At 43.1% G+C, this 12,612-nt stretch overlaps 2 protein-coding genes across 4 annotated transcripts; both read left to right on the top strand.

The window, feature by feature from the left end:
- Nucleotides 1-1,664: 1,664 nt before the first annotated feature.
- otulina (OTU deubiquitinase with linear linkage specificity a) lies at nt 1,665-3,530 on the top strand. The gene is made up of 3 exons (XM_071921529.2): nt 1,665-1,859; nt 2,148-2,269; nt 2,887-3,530. Exons 1-3 carry the CDS (start codon nt 1,749-1,751, stop codon nt 3,311-3,313), a joined length of 660 nt encoding a protein of 219 aa, XP_071777630.2. The 5' UTR covers nt 1,665-1,748; the 3' UTR covers nt 3,314-3,530.
- Nucleotides 3,531-4,765: 1,235 nt separating this feature from the next.
- LOC139928819 (uncharacterized) lies at nt 4,766-12,611 on the top strand. 3 transcript variants are annotated; one of them, XM_071921495.2, is made up of 11 exons: nt 4,766-4,945; nt 5,479-5,705; nt 6,327-7,016; nt 7,385-7,588; nt 8,127-8,462; nt 9,025-9,098; nt 9,244-9,350; nt 9,450-9,593; nt 9,739-9,870; nt 10,459-10,728; nt 11,410-12,611. In XM_071921495.2, exons 2-11 carry the CDS (start codon nt 5,551-5,553, stop codon nt 11,617-11,619), a joined length of 2,322 nt encoding a protein of 773 aa, XP_071777596.2. In that variant the 5' UTR covers nt 4,766-4,945; nt 5,479-5,550; the 3' UTR covers nt 11,620-12,611. The 3 variants fall into 3 exon arrangements, with proteins under 3 accessions (XP_071777596.2, XP_071777595.2, XP_071777593.2); XM_071921494.2 differs by having other exon boundaries at nt 4,766-5,067; XM_071921492.2 differs by having other exon boundaries at nt 4,766-5,067; nt 5,388-5,705.
- The last annotated feature ends 1 nt before the right edge of the window (nt 12,612 follows it).

The following is a 12,612-nucleotide window of genomic DNA, read 5'->3' as shown; positions in this document are numbered from 1 at the left end:
GTTTTGCTCTTTGAGCGAGGGGACTGAAGGTGTGGCTGCCGTGAATGAGGCCTGCGGGCCGACTCCATTTCCAGAACAGAGACAACTCCGCCGTGGCCTCGCAGTATTCTCAAGGCCATTGTTGTCCGGCAGCTGCAAATGCATTCCACCTAGGTGAAATGCATTTGCCCACCCTCCCATCTCTCCTGTGTTTTCCATAAAGCATGGCATGAAGAATGAGAAAATCTGAAAATAAAACAAGGAGGTTTTTTCTCTCTCTCTCTCTTCTCAACAGTGCGAAAGAGGAAGGTGAAATGCATTATTGATGAATGAGTAATGTGTTTGTCATGATGGATGAAAACTTAAACAGGAAGCTGTAAAGATGCTCTGGACAGTGATTTGAACAGCCAGTTCATTCAACCTGCACTAAACATCTGTATGGATGTTCAAGTGTTTCATAGAGAAAGCATGAGACACGATTTGTAGCACGGCAACAAAATGTTTCTGACCACAACAAATAAGCTGCTTTTGTTTGTCTGTAATTTAAAAACACTGGAAATGTTCAATTTTGAAGTGTTTCACTCATCAGCTGTAGATGATTTCAGAAAGATATTATTATAGTGTACTGAAATTAGCTTTTGATTAGCATTATTCTTGTCTAGAACATGGAGAGAGAAAAAAGAGATAGCAAAAAAATAATAATAATACAATACTAACAATGTCTTTTTTTTGTTCTTTTCATTGTTTTATTTCATATATATGTTTATCATTTCATAAAGGAATAGGAATAGCAATAGCATAGGAAGTGTTTACTTCAGCCTTGAAAATTCAAGCCTAAAAGTAATGTGAGTGATTTGATTTGATTTGATTTGATTTGATTTGATTTGATTTGATTTGCTGGATGCAAATTAATAAAAGTTACATTGATGACACAAGCTGACATATACATTCAACACTCCTGTAACACTTTATTTTACCACAGTTATGAGTTGCAATAAGAGATTGCCTTTTGAATAACCTGTTATTTTTGAGTTTACAGTTTTTATATCACTCTATTGATCAACCGCTTTAAAATAATCTTCCATCCATATTAGATTGAGTCTAAATCATAGGTCTAAATGGAAATAATGTTTGTTTTATGTGTTTAATTCTATCAATAATATTGTTGTTGAATACTGAGTATGCCTTTCAAGAAAATTGACTGTCCAAACAAGCAAATACAGAGGGGAATGAAAACACTGGTGCTGTTAGGATACTGCAGACAAAAAAAAAAAAAAAACATACTTATCAGCAAGTAGACTAACTTCAGAAGAAGAAGATAATGATGATGATGATGATGATGATGAAGAACCAACTCAGTATAGGCCTATTTAGGGTTGGATTGATTTTGACTGATATCACGCGTCACCCATCCTCTGTTGACCTAAGCATGCACGAGCGTTTATGTGGACGTATATTTGTACTGGTTATGCATCGCCTCAATGACACTAGCAGTTAATGTGTGTAGGCAGTCAGTTTTCTACAAGGATGTAGCGCCCCCTGCAGGTTAAAAACAGTAGTATCTGACATCTTACGCCGATAGATGGCAGTATACACCACGGGTTCACATTTTAGACATCACTCACCACAGAAGAAACGGTAACTAAGGCGAACTATGATGACGTACCCTTCTGTTGATAGCTATGTACTGAGGCGGCGAGGTGGCTAGCTACACTGATGCTGGTTAAACGTCAAGAGTCCGTCGTAGAAAGTTTAATTTTAAACTCACAATGTCGTGGCTTAAGTCTGTTTCAAAGAGTGAAGATGTCTTCGACGAAGACGGGGATGACTTGAGCCTGCAAAGTAAAGAGTGGCAGTCCAACATGAAGAAGCGAATCAGGGTAAGCTAAATGCTTTGCTAACGTGAATAGCTAGTTAGCGAGGTTAAGACTTGAAAAGAAGCAGATTTATTTAAAAAAATAAAAAAAATAACGTTGTTCAGTTCACACTCAGCATACTGCGTGTATCTTTTGTGTGTTTACATATACAGCTCATTATTTTCAGCCTGCCAGCTTGTCTCTTCAGTCCTCAAACTTATATTATGTTAACGTTATATGAATGCTCTGTTGTGTTTCTCTCGAAAACGCTAACAGTTCCCTCTTGAATGATCCTGACTGTGTTGTGGACAGGATGGTTATGTGGATGGTATTGACGCCGGAGAGGAGGCTTCACTCCAAGCCGGTTTCAACCTTGGACACAGTGAAGGAGCAGCCAAGACTGTGAGTGTCGGCCGCCTCAAAGGAATTGTAAGGTAACCACCATGTGAATTTGTCACAAATGTGATTTATCTTCAAAATTATGTTGTAGTTATTCTTCCTGGCCATTCACTTCAGCAAGTCAGCACTAAACCAGCACTTTTTGAGCTGTAAATATGGTTACACTATACTATTCACTATAGGGAAGACATGTCTACATATGTTTACAGCTCCTGGGGCAGAAAATCACTGTTGCACTGCTCTCTATGGGCCGAAACCTTCTGTCCACACCTCCATCAGTGATGTCAAGGCAGATTTTTCACCTTTGGCAGCGTCAAATGCTTTGGGATCAGAAAACCCTCAAATAGAGATGGGTGATCTGTTATCAAAGACACACACCTCTCCACCCCACTTTTTCACATCTTTCAAAACGGTGTACTAGGCAGAGACTGGCTCTCTCACTCTCTTTAAAAAGTACAGTCAAGTCACACTTCTAGGTATAATGTTCTCTCATAAAGATTTTGCCCTCTTTCTTGTGCAGAAACATCATGAGCCTCTTTGTACTGGCCATTATTGAAGTCTCTTTTCTGTTCTGCACAGCACATGCCTGTCCCAGTCGCTTCTCTCTCCCATTGTATCTGAAACTGTTGCCTCTTTGTGTCCCACGTCACAGTGCTGTATCGTGCTGGTGCCAGATCCAGCATCCGGAAAGGCCCGTCCCGGCCTCGGTGACTGACCTGCTCCAGCGGATTGTGCAGCATGAGGACGCAATCATGACTGGTATTAAGAACGCTCTGGAGAACCCTCCTCCCAGTGTGACCGATGTCTCAGAGAGCATGGAGGACCTGGGGGTCGCCCAGGCGGGTCCATGCTGTAGGGGAGAGGCGTGCGAAAAGGCAGACTGCTGCAGGGGAGGGGAAAAAATGGACCTGGATCCTCCTCACCAGCCGCAAACCCTCCGTTCAAGCTCCAGTGACAGCTGGTGCAGCTCGGGGGAAAACCTAAACCAGCTCCTGCAGTGCTGTATGGATATAGTGTTGGAACTTGGATTGCCGCAGGAACTGATTCGGCATCTGCAGGAGCTGAAGTCCACAGAGTGAATCTTAACTCGCAGAACAGAATCACAGTGGTTTCACATAAGGACAGTGTCAATATCTGGCACATAAATTGTGAAACAAAACAGGCTTCAGTGTGAATATTTTACACAAGACTGAATATGATGTACTTTGATGTATATTATGTAAGATATGATTTTTGCATTTCAGTATTTTTATAATTTCTATAAGATGATTGAAGTGTGCTTGAAAATAAACATGGATTTACTGTATTACGTTGTTGTCCACTTATATGAGAACACATTTATATTACTCCTGATTTAGCCTACTGTTTGTTTGTCATATAATTATCTGTAAAAACCTCTGGTATTACACTGGAGAAGTGTTATAAATTTAAACCTTTTTTGAAAACCATGTATCTCTGAATCCATTTGAAGGGCCTATCTGTATATAAAATGTAAACAAAAGCATGGCCCGCTACTTAAAACCACAAGGAATTTTCCTATTATCAGATGGACAGAGCTCAACGCGGACCCGACAGATAGACTTGAGCTTTAAATATGGTATGGTGCTGTGATAGTTTTGTTTGTCAAAGATGGTGTGAAACAAACTTGCATTTTCTTTGTGAGGGGATGAAAAAGTCTCAAAACGTCCCCCATTAACAGAGCCGTGAACATCATAAGGAATAGTATCAGAAGCAACTGGAGTGAGAAGGGAGGATCATGTAGTCCCACCCATGTAAGTGCACTATGTTTGAAATGCCCAGTTTTTTTAGTTACTCACTGAATTATTATGTTTGTTCATAAATATTCATTAGGCACCGTTTCTCAACTGATGTTTCTACCAATTGCAGGTAGGTCAAAATGTTCATAGTTATTCATAAGTCATCTTAGCCAATCAGCATTGGTTAGCCTCTATCCTGGCGTGAATAAAACCAACATGTTTTGTGTATGTGGCTGAAAAACATTCCTCACCATTAACAATAAGAATAAATTTGGAGCACAGCTGCATTTTTCCTGTAATAACAAGATAATTATGTGGAAACAGTGAACAAGGATCGAAATACTAGTAATACTACTACTACTACTACTATTAATAATAATAATAATAATAATAATAATATACGGTATCATATATCATGAGGAATAGTGGAATATTAGTATTACATTATTATATTATTGTATAGCCCTTTTCTTAAAGTAAAAAAAAAAACCCTCCAGATTAAAATGTGATTAAACCACATGTACCCCAAAAAAAAAAAAAGATTAATAACAGTCGTTTCCGTTTCATGTTTTTCAAACCAATTTCACGCCCACTTGAACGTAAGTGATACATTTCCTAGTTGTTCTTGTATACATTGTGTTGTTTACATGTGTCGAAATCGGTCGAAATCCACTAGAATGATTGAGTGTCGAGTTTCCGAGGAGCTCCTGAACGCAGCATCAGTTCCTGAGTCCATGAGTATGACGTCATTTTGACAAAATGCGGACCGAGCCATGACCCTGCTCTGGCTAGGCTAGGGTTCGTACCAACGGCTGTTTCCCATAGTACAGCTGGTATCATTTTTTTGTGAAATGTCTTGTATTAGACGATATTGGCTTTGCAAGTATTGAAGGTAACAGGAGTGACAGCAGCGATTTCAACGTACGGCGATCACTGTCCACGCATGTTTGTATTGTAAGTTCACCATACTAGCTAGCTGGCTAGCTAAGCCTGTTTCACAAGCAATACAAAAGTGAAACACAAATCGCCTACATGAAACTTTGTGAAGGCTGTCTCCAGTAACACTCATAATTCAGGTACGGATACGTTATTATTTTCACTATTTCGGCTAAACGTGGCAATGATCATAGTTGAATGTGCTATATGGAATACAATATTGTTATAATCACTTCCCTGTAACGTTTTTTGCCGTTGACGTTGACGTTAGCCGCCCTCAGCTAGATGTGTGATGTTGTTATAAGCTAATGTTACACTAAATGCGTATGACGTAGTTATATGAAAGTTACATACTGGAAAAGCTCATCATTTGTACCAATCAGTAGCCTTAAACATCACACAAGGAGGAATGCTTTCACCATTCAATAATGTTGCACAACTTCCCATCTTTTGCCTTTAGGTATTCTCCATATTATGCGGCATGACTATGGTTATTTCCTGGCTGTAGCGCCAGTTTGATCTGTCTTCGTAATGGACTGCTGAAATCTCAGGCTTCAGCGACTCATCAGGCAGGACAGAGGTCACCACTCAGCCTACAGCTGCCCTCACCACAGAGGGAGCAGATGGGGAACTGCTGCTGCCCTGCTGCCAGTCCCTGTGACACCGTGGAAGAGAGAAGTGGTTTGCTGCAAGATGCCTCAAAGGTCACAGCGCCCACAGCTGAGACAGGGGTGGTGGGTGCTTTCCAGCGCAGTCCTGAACCAGACGATGACACGAGGTAAGACAGCCATCTCAATCGTGTGTCTCAATCCATGTGTCTCAAACTATGTGCCATGGAGGGCTGAGATTCTGCAGGTTTTCGTCCCAACTACAAAACGACATCAGCTGATTTCACTCATTAGTTCTTCCTCTCTGGTTGAAGGTGTGTTAATTAGTGAAATCACCTGGTGTAGCTTTTGTTTGGAGCCTGCAGACTCTCGGCCCTCTGTGGCGCATGATTTGACACCCCTGCTCTTAATAATGATTCGCTTCGTGGGGTCCGAAGACCTCCAGAGGTCTCTCAGGGTTCCAGGAATCAGTTATTTCACTCACTTGAGGTTAGTACAATGAAATATTGTATAGGGATGACTATTTTGATCGTAGGTTTCCCTGCATCCTCCCCACCTACAGTACAGAAAGTAGTGCAATTCTACAAAAAATAACAGCTAACTGCACACTCTTCTCTGTGGTCTAACACATATCTTTTTGGTGGCCCTTGTCTTGTCATTTGGTGGTCCCTCTTCTAGACATCAAAGATCTAAGTGAGTTATGATGTAACTGAGGTCTTGATGGGTGTGTGTGTGTTGTATTGTTTTGTATTATGTAACATTGCTGATGTCCTCTTTGTCATGTTGCTCAGGAAAAAAAGTGATGAGGCCAGCATCAAGAAGGAGGACCAGGTTGTGACTGTGCAGGTGAAGCAGAGCCCCCAGGCCGGAGAGACGGGGCCCGCTAAGACTCATGAGAACGGACCCGTTCAGAAGGAATGCATACGAACAACGACGCCGTCTCCCAGCAAAGAGGCTGAACTCAAAGAAAACTCAACCAACAGAGCACAAGACAAAGATGTGAAGGAAACTGCCGCCGACAACAAACCCGTTGAAAGTCTGCAATGCACTTTAGACTCCCCGCAGACTGAATGCACTACAAACGATCAGGAGGTGTTTACAGAAACTAATGTAGTGCTAGTGGAGGAACATCCGGCCGCGGTGCAGGACAAAATCCCTGAGGGCATCACAGAAGCAGCTGAGGCAGTCTGCCCTGAAAACCCTTCCCTCCCGGCTGACATACTGAGAGAGCACATTACAAAAGAAGCAGCCAGTGATGGTGATGATGATGAAGAGGAAGATCGTGGCTCCAAAACGACCGTGGGCAATGCTGTGTCCAGGCCCTCAGGGGAGTTTTCTCACTGCAATGAAGTGTCATGTCTGCCAGACACTGAGCTCCCTGCGGCAGCCTGTCAGGTGTTGTCCAGCCAGGAGGTCAGCACAGAGTCAGTTACCGGAAACGGTCCTCACTCCCCCTCCCCCTCCTCTGCATCTCCTAGCCGGTAAGTCACATGGCAAGACTACAAGACTAGCGGCTTAATTTCAACTTCTGTTATTGTGCAATGAGTGGTTGTCCTCCAGTCACTCAGTTTTAAAATGGTTAAATTGGACAGGGACAGGAAAATTGGTTAGAAAGATGCAATGGAACATGTGCAATCACAAGCAGACGGATGTATGTTTGTATGTATTTGTGTACATGTGTATATGTATGTATATTTGTGTATTTACATACTCTTATTTTCTTACTTTTTAATCTCTCTTGTCTATAAAGCACTCTGAACTGCCCTGGTATGAATTGTGCTATATAAATAAACTTGACTTGGCCTGCTATACAGAAACTGGTATCTTTCTCCTATCATCTTGTGTCCAGCGCTGTGGCAAAGAAGAGCGATCCAGAGAATGGGAGCTGTTTGGTGCAGAAGGAGGCCGGTCCTGAGGACATAAAAAGCCATGATGTTTCTGAGCCATCTCCTGGCTCCGACTCCACAGGACTAAACCACAGTGGTGTGGATCCTGACTCCGCCAGCTCCGTTAGGGAGCCAGTGACCACAAGTCCGTCAGCAGCCAGCGAGAGGTCAGTGGGTTTAGATTTTGTGACAGCAAAACAAGAAGGTTGTTTTCAAAAATGGTTCCTTATGTTTTGGCTAGTCTTCTTATGACCACTAGGGGGCGTGTAGACACTGCAGTAACAACATCATTGTCAGACTCACCCCTAAGGTTTTGCATGAAAGAACTCATGGTATGTAATGTTTATGTCTTAACCAGATCAGTCGCCTGAGGCAAACCCAAGTCTAAAATGTTTTCAATTGCACTCTGCTGTTTCTGTGCGAGTTACCTCCTCCCTGCTTTCCTAAAACAATCTTTTGTACTATTAAATTTACATTTCATGCTGTAAGCATGGTCCAGCAGAGGCAGAGCGAGTGTCATAGCATTGTATTACTTGTCTAACACTTGAATATTAGACTAGAGTGTAAAAAAACAGGGAAGAGGAACAAGACACCATAACAAACAAGCGAGATCTTCCTGTTCTGTTGTACTCATAATAATGCAAGGCCTGTATACATGCACACAGATCTAATACAAGGATGTTTTTGGATGTGTGCTCTCTCCAGTTCAAAGTCCTATCAGGATGCGAAGCCAGATGTTCAGTTTACAACCGTGAAGGAGGTCACTTCCTTGGAGAACCTTGTGCAGGATGCTGGGGAGGAAACGGCGTTGGAAGCAAAGGAAGAAGAGGGAGATGTTCCCAAAGCCGAGGAGAACGAGGAGATGGAGGAAGAGGCGAAGAGTGCTTCCGCCGAGGCCGTGACTACGACTGGGGAAGATGCAGAGGTGCAGCACCTAACTGGAGAAGAGCAACCGGTGGGGAGCGCGTCCACTGATGTCGAGGGTGAAGTGCCGCCTATAACGGAGCAGGAGGGCTTGGCTGAAGACGGCATTGAGAATAGGTTTGTAAAGGTTACTTTTGGTTACTTTATAGTCCGTAAGGAAAACGGCATTTCGATGGTGTTTTGTTTCTGTAATTCTGCATATTTCTGGTTGAAACAGGATGTTCTGGCGGGACATAATGCAGGGAGAGACTGTTCAAAAGTGGGCAGGTTGAACAATAACAATAACGGAAAATGACTATGTGCATTGCGCATAATCTTGAGCTGTGACAAATTTGGGATGCTTCAAAATGAATATATTCCAGCCACAGTGACATTGTTGAAAAAACCTGTGATGTGGAAATTTTGATGTACGCCTACTGGTATGCCAGGAAGTAACCACTAAATATACACCGTTTTCCAGTAAGTAAGGACGTAAAAGCAATGGGATTTTGATATAAAAAAATATGATTCATGATCATTTATTGTTTTTTAGCTAACCAGGCGAAAAAAGACATTTCATTGTGACTCGAAATAGCGTGCTCACAGGGTTTAGTGTTTATCGTTTGAAGCTGCTTATAATGTTCATTGTTCAGCTGGAGCTCAAGTCACAAAGCAACCCCATTTTTGTGTTTCCTCTTAGTGATGAAGACCTGTACAGAGGAGCCGAGGAGCTTTCAGCCACGCAAGTTAATGAAGCAGGACCAGAAATTACACGTCAGTACATCCAAAACATAAACGTCTGCATCGTCACATTGTAACAAAATATGCACAATACTACTTTTGCGTTGTCATGTAAAACACACACAGTCGTCCTTTTGCTCCGTCAGTTGTATTCTCTTGACTCTCCTCTCTTCCTTAGTTCCAAAGGTGGAGGACAGATGCAGTTTGGGCCCAGCAGTGGATCTTCTGTCCTACAGCGAGAGGGAGTGGAAAGGAAACACTGCGAAAAGTACTCTCATTAGGAAGGTCAGTGCGTGCTGCTCTTTTGGTGGATGTGTTTCAGATTATGGCCAGTTGTGTTTGTCATGGCCAAGTCATTTCCTGCGGTATCCCTGTGTGCTATAGGGTTATAAAGAGATGTCCCAGAGGTTTGGCAGCCTGAGGAGAGTGAGAGGAGACAACTACTGTGCCCTCAGAGCCACTCTGTTCCAGGTGCTGTGTCACAGCACGCAGCTGCCAGCGTGGCTGCAGCAGGAAGACATCGCTATGGTAAATGCAAATGGAACGCGAAAATAATGCAAAAATCTGATTGGAAAATTGACTGACTCACATAAATGTATATATTTTAACACTCAGCTGCTGTGAATATGCCTGATGCTTCAATCTGACCTGTTTTAATGCCTTGTGTTTACAGCTGCCTGAGGAGCTGGAGGCCCGGGAAGGGCTGATCAGTCAGTGGACATTTCCTGGAGAATGCCAACAGGGAGACGGGACAGACGATGCCGCCCAACGGCTAAAAGGATACATTGAACTTCTGCAAAATAGGGTACTGGCTGTAGATCTGCCAAGAACCATATATACAGTCTGAAAGTATTTTAAAGACACAGGCACATAAACCACTGCAGTATTTTTAGGCTTTCCGTGGACACTGGGGGTATTGATATTCATCCACACAGCTTTTGGTTGTGATTGCTTCCATATGTTGAAGGGTTGTAGTGTTTTTTAAGTGCCATACTGCAAGCTCCCTCATGGCTTTCTGTGTGTCATTACAACAGTCTAATAATACCTTAAGGGGTTTAGAGGGATAGATGGACCCTCAACCTCAAGGAAACTGTTTCAAACAGTTATGTGACATAAACTGCAGCACCACTTTACTGTAACAACATGAGGCCCCGGGGAAAATTTATTGTCAGTAAAGGCCGCTGGAGGCTCGTTGGGAATTCTAGTGTTTATTTCACAATTTTTTTTCAAAGTCATAACTCCACTGTTTTCTTAGCTTGACATTGTGGATTCCTTCGTCACTTTGAATAGACTCTCAGCGTCGGTTATTCTAGTCATCGCCAGGTCCACAAGCATTGGTATGTATATATATATATATAGAAGGGATAATCACCATTGTTGTCATTTTGTCTAGTGGAAGGCCGCAGTGGGCTGCTCCACCGCTGAGGAGCGCCAGCAGCTGTGTGAACGCGTGTTCCAGGGAGGGGAAGAGGAGCTGGGACTGCTGGAGGCGCTCAAGCTGCTGATGCTGAGCAGAGCGGTGGAGCTGCACAGCTGCATGCAGGGGGGGAGAGACGTCCCGTTCTTCTGCTGGCTCCTGTTCGCCCGCGACTCCTCCGAGTGCCCGCGCACCTTCCTCTCCAACCACCTCAGCCGCGTGGGCTTCAGCGGGGGGCTGGAGCAGGTAAGAGAAACCGTGTGCTATCTGGCCCTCGGTGAGCACACATGGTAACCAGTCCCTTTTTTTTTTATTATTCGTTTACCGTTCAACCCCTCACTCGTCTGAAAAGGAATTTAAAGACGAGCACTGAAAGGTCCCTCGGCTTTATTAGGAACATACAGTACTTTCCTGGCAGGCAGAGAGCATTTACATTACCCTTTAAAGGTAAGACTTATTGTTGGCTGCTGTAGTATTCAGACCCTTTCAGATCCAACAGTGCATTTTTGCTGCGTAACCTGTAGTCACACTTAGTAACGAACAAAAACAACAATCAAGGATGGATGTTACGAGCTTGGGTGTGTAGCCTTCCCATAATCCAAACCCCAAACAGCAACACATGCCGATACTTGCGCTGTACTCCCTGTTCTTGGGTCCGTACTAACGCTACATCATCAGCCTCAGGGGAGAGGAGGATTCTGGGAGGACACACTGAGTGGCTTTAATTGTTATTGTCACTCCTTAATTAAGGGGTTACTACTGCCATTGGCGCTGGTATGGCACTGTTGCCACATAGACACTCACCCCACCCATAAATATCATTTACTTGTACGGCTGATTAAATATCGCGCTGTCACGAAGTACGCCTGCATATCTAGGCTGTTTTCCAGCTGTGTCATTATCTCCCGACTTTGTGACCTCCTGCAGGTGGAGATGTTTCTTCTGGGACACGCCTTGCAGTGCACCATTCAAGTTTACAGACTGTACATGGCCGACACAGAGGAGTTTGTCACGTTTTACCCGGACGACCATAAGGAAGACTGGCCGTCTGTGTGCCTCGTCACAGAGGACGACCGCCACTACAACGTCCCGGTGGTCGAGGCCGCAGACCTACACAAGGAACTCGCCTCCAGCTGATCGCCTCTGCAGAGAATCTCCTGCCATACACATGAAACACTCCTCAGGTTGATTAAGATGAATAGATTTATGCCAATTAAACAAATGTTCATTTGAGACCCCGTGCAAGATGTGACTTACCCATTTTGTGCACACTGTACTGTAACCAGAGTTTTCTATTTGGGTATGTGTACAGATATTTGGATCTGATGTTGATAGTTCAACTCGGCCAGGTCTAAATTAGTTTGCAAGGTGTAATTACGAGTTTACAACTGGAGAAAAAGCACATGCATTTTACGACCAGGAATGAACCGAGTGTGTTTGATTCCTTTGTAAAATTACGATCAAAACCGCTCAATGCAGCTGCCAACAGCGCCATATAATTCACAAGTAAACAGGTTTTTGGTGTTAACACTGGAATTTTGGCACTATTTTTTTTTGGTATAGAATTGCGTAGTAATATATTCTTTTTTTTTTCATTGTGTTAAAAGAAACATAAATCATGCATTTTAACTTAAGCAGTGTGAGAGTCTTTAGGTCATTAGTAAAACCGTTGAATTGCTCTCGTTTGATTTTATCAGGTTTAACAGTAGCCTATACCAGATGAATATTGGAAGGAGACTTGCAAAATTAATCGCCGTCTGTGTCAGAGGCATGATCCGGTCTGTGTGTGTGCCAGTGTGTGTGTGAGACACTTGATGTGTAACATGTTGCCTTTAACCAAGCTGCTCTTGGAGAAAAACGTGCCAATGTTGCTACAAATACTGGCAACAGTCAACCACCAGCCACTGGGTTACAGTAGTTAAGCCTTGCTTGGTCCTCCATGTTGCCTTAGTAATAATGTACAATAAGAATGAACGTTTGTAATTGGTGATAAGAGGCCATTTCCTTGCCCTCATTCCTGAGCAGGTGAAGGTGATAAATTTACATTGATTATGCCATTTGCAGAAATGTTCTTGCACTTCTTGTCAGATTTTTTGGATGGTATTTAAATAAAATAAAACCACAATTTTT

The sequence above is a fragment of the Centroberyx gerrardi genome, chromosome 22, assembly GCF_048128805.1.
Source record: "Centroberyx gerrardi isolate f3 chromosome 22, fCenGer3.hap1.cur.20231027, whole genome shotgun sequence".
NCBI classification, from domain to species: Eukaryota; Metazoa; Chordata; class Actinopteri; order Beryciformes; family Berycidae; genus Centroberyx; species Centroberyx gerrardi.
The sequence above is the reverse complement of the archived record's forward strand: the minus strand, read 5'-3'. Positions and strand labels throughout refer to the sequence as shown.

What these genes read in the sequence shown, in the direction of transcription:
- otulina (XM_071921529.2), top strand. Translation starts at nt 1,749, where the DNA reads ATGTCGTGGCTTAAGTCTGTTTCAAAGAGTGAAGATGTCTTCGACGAA. An exon ending in ACATGAAGAAGCGAATCAGG is followed by an intron (nt 1,860 to 2,147) that starts GTAAGCTAAATG and finishes TGTTGTGGACAG; the next exon opens with GATGGTTATGTGGATGGTAT. An exon ending in CGCCTCAAAGGAATTGTAAG is followed by an intron (nt 2,270 to 2,886) that starts GTAACCACCATG and finishes CCCACGTCACAG; the next exon opens with TGCTGTATCGTGCTGGTGCC.
- LOC139928819 (XM_071921495.2), top strand. Translation starts at nt 5,551, where the DNA reads ATGGGGAACTGCTGCTGCCCTGCTGCCAGTCCCTGTGACACCGTGGAA. An exon ending in CCGTCAGCAGCCAGCGAGAG is followed by an intron (nt 7,589 to 8,126) that starts GTCAGTGGGTTT and finishes TGCTCTCTCCAG; the next exon opens with TTCAAAGTCCTATCAGGATG. An exon ending in AGCAGGACCAGAAATTACAC is followed by an intron (nt 9,099 to 9,243) that starts GTCAGTACATCC and finishes TCTCTTCCTTAG; the next exon opens with TTCCAAAGGTGGAGGACAGA.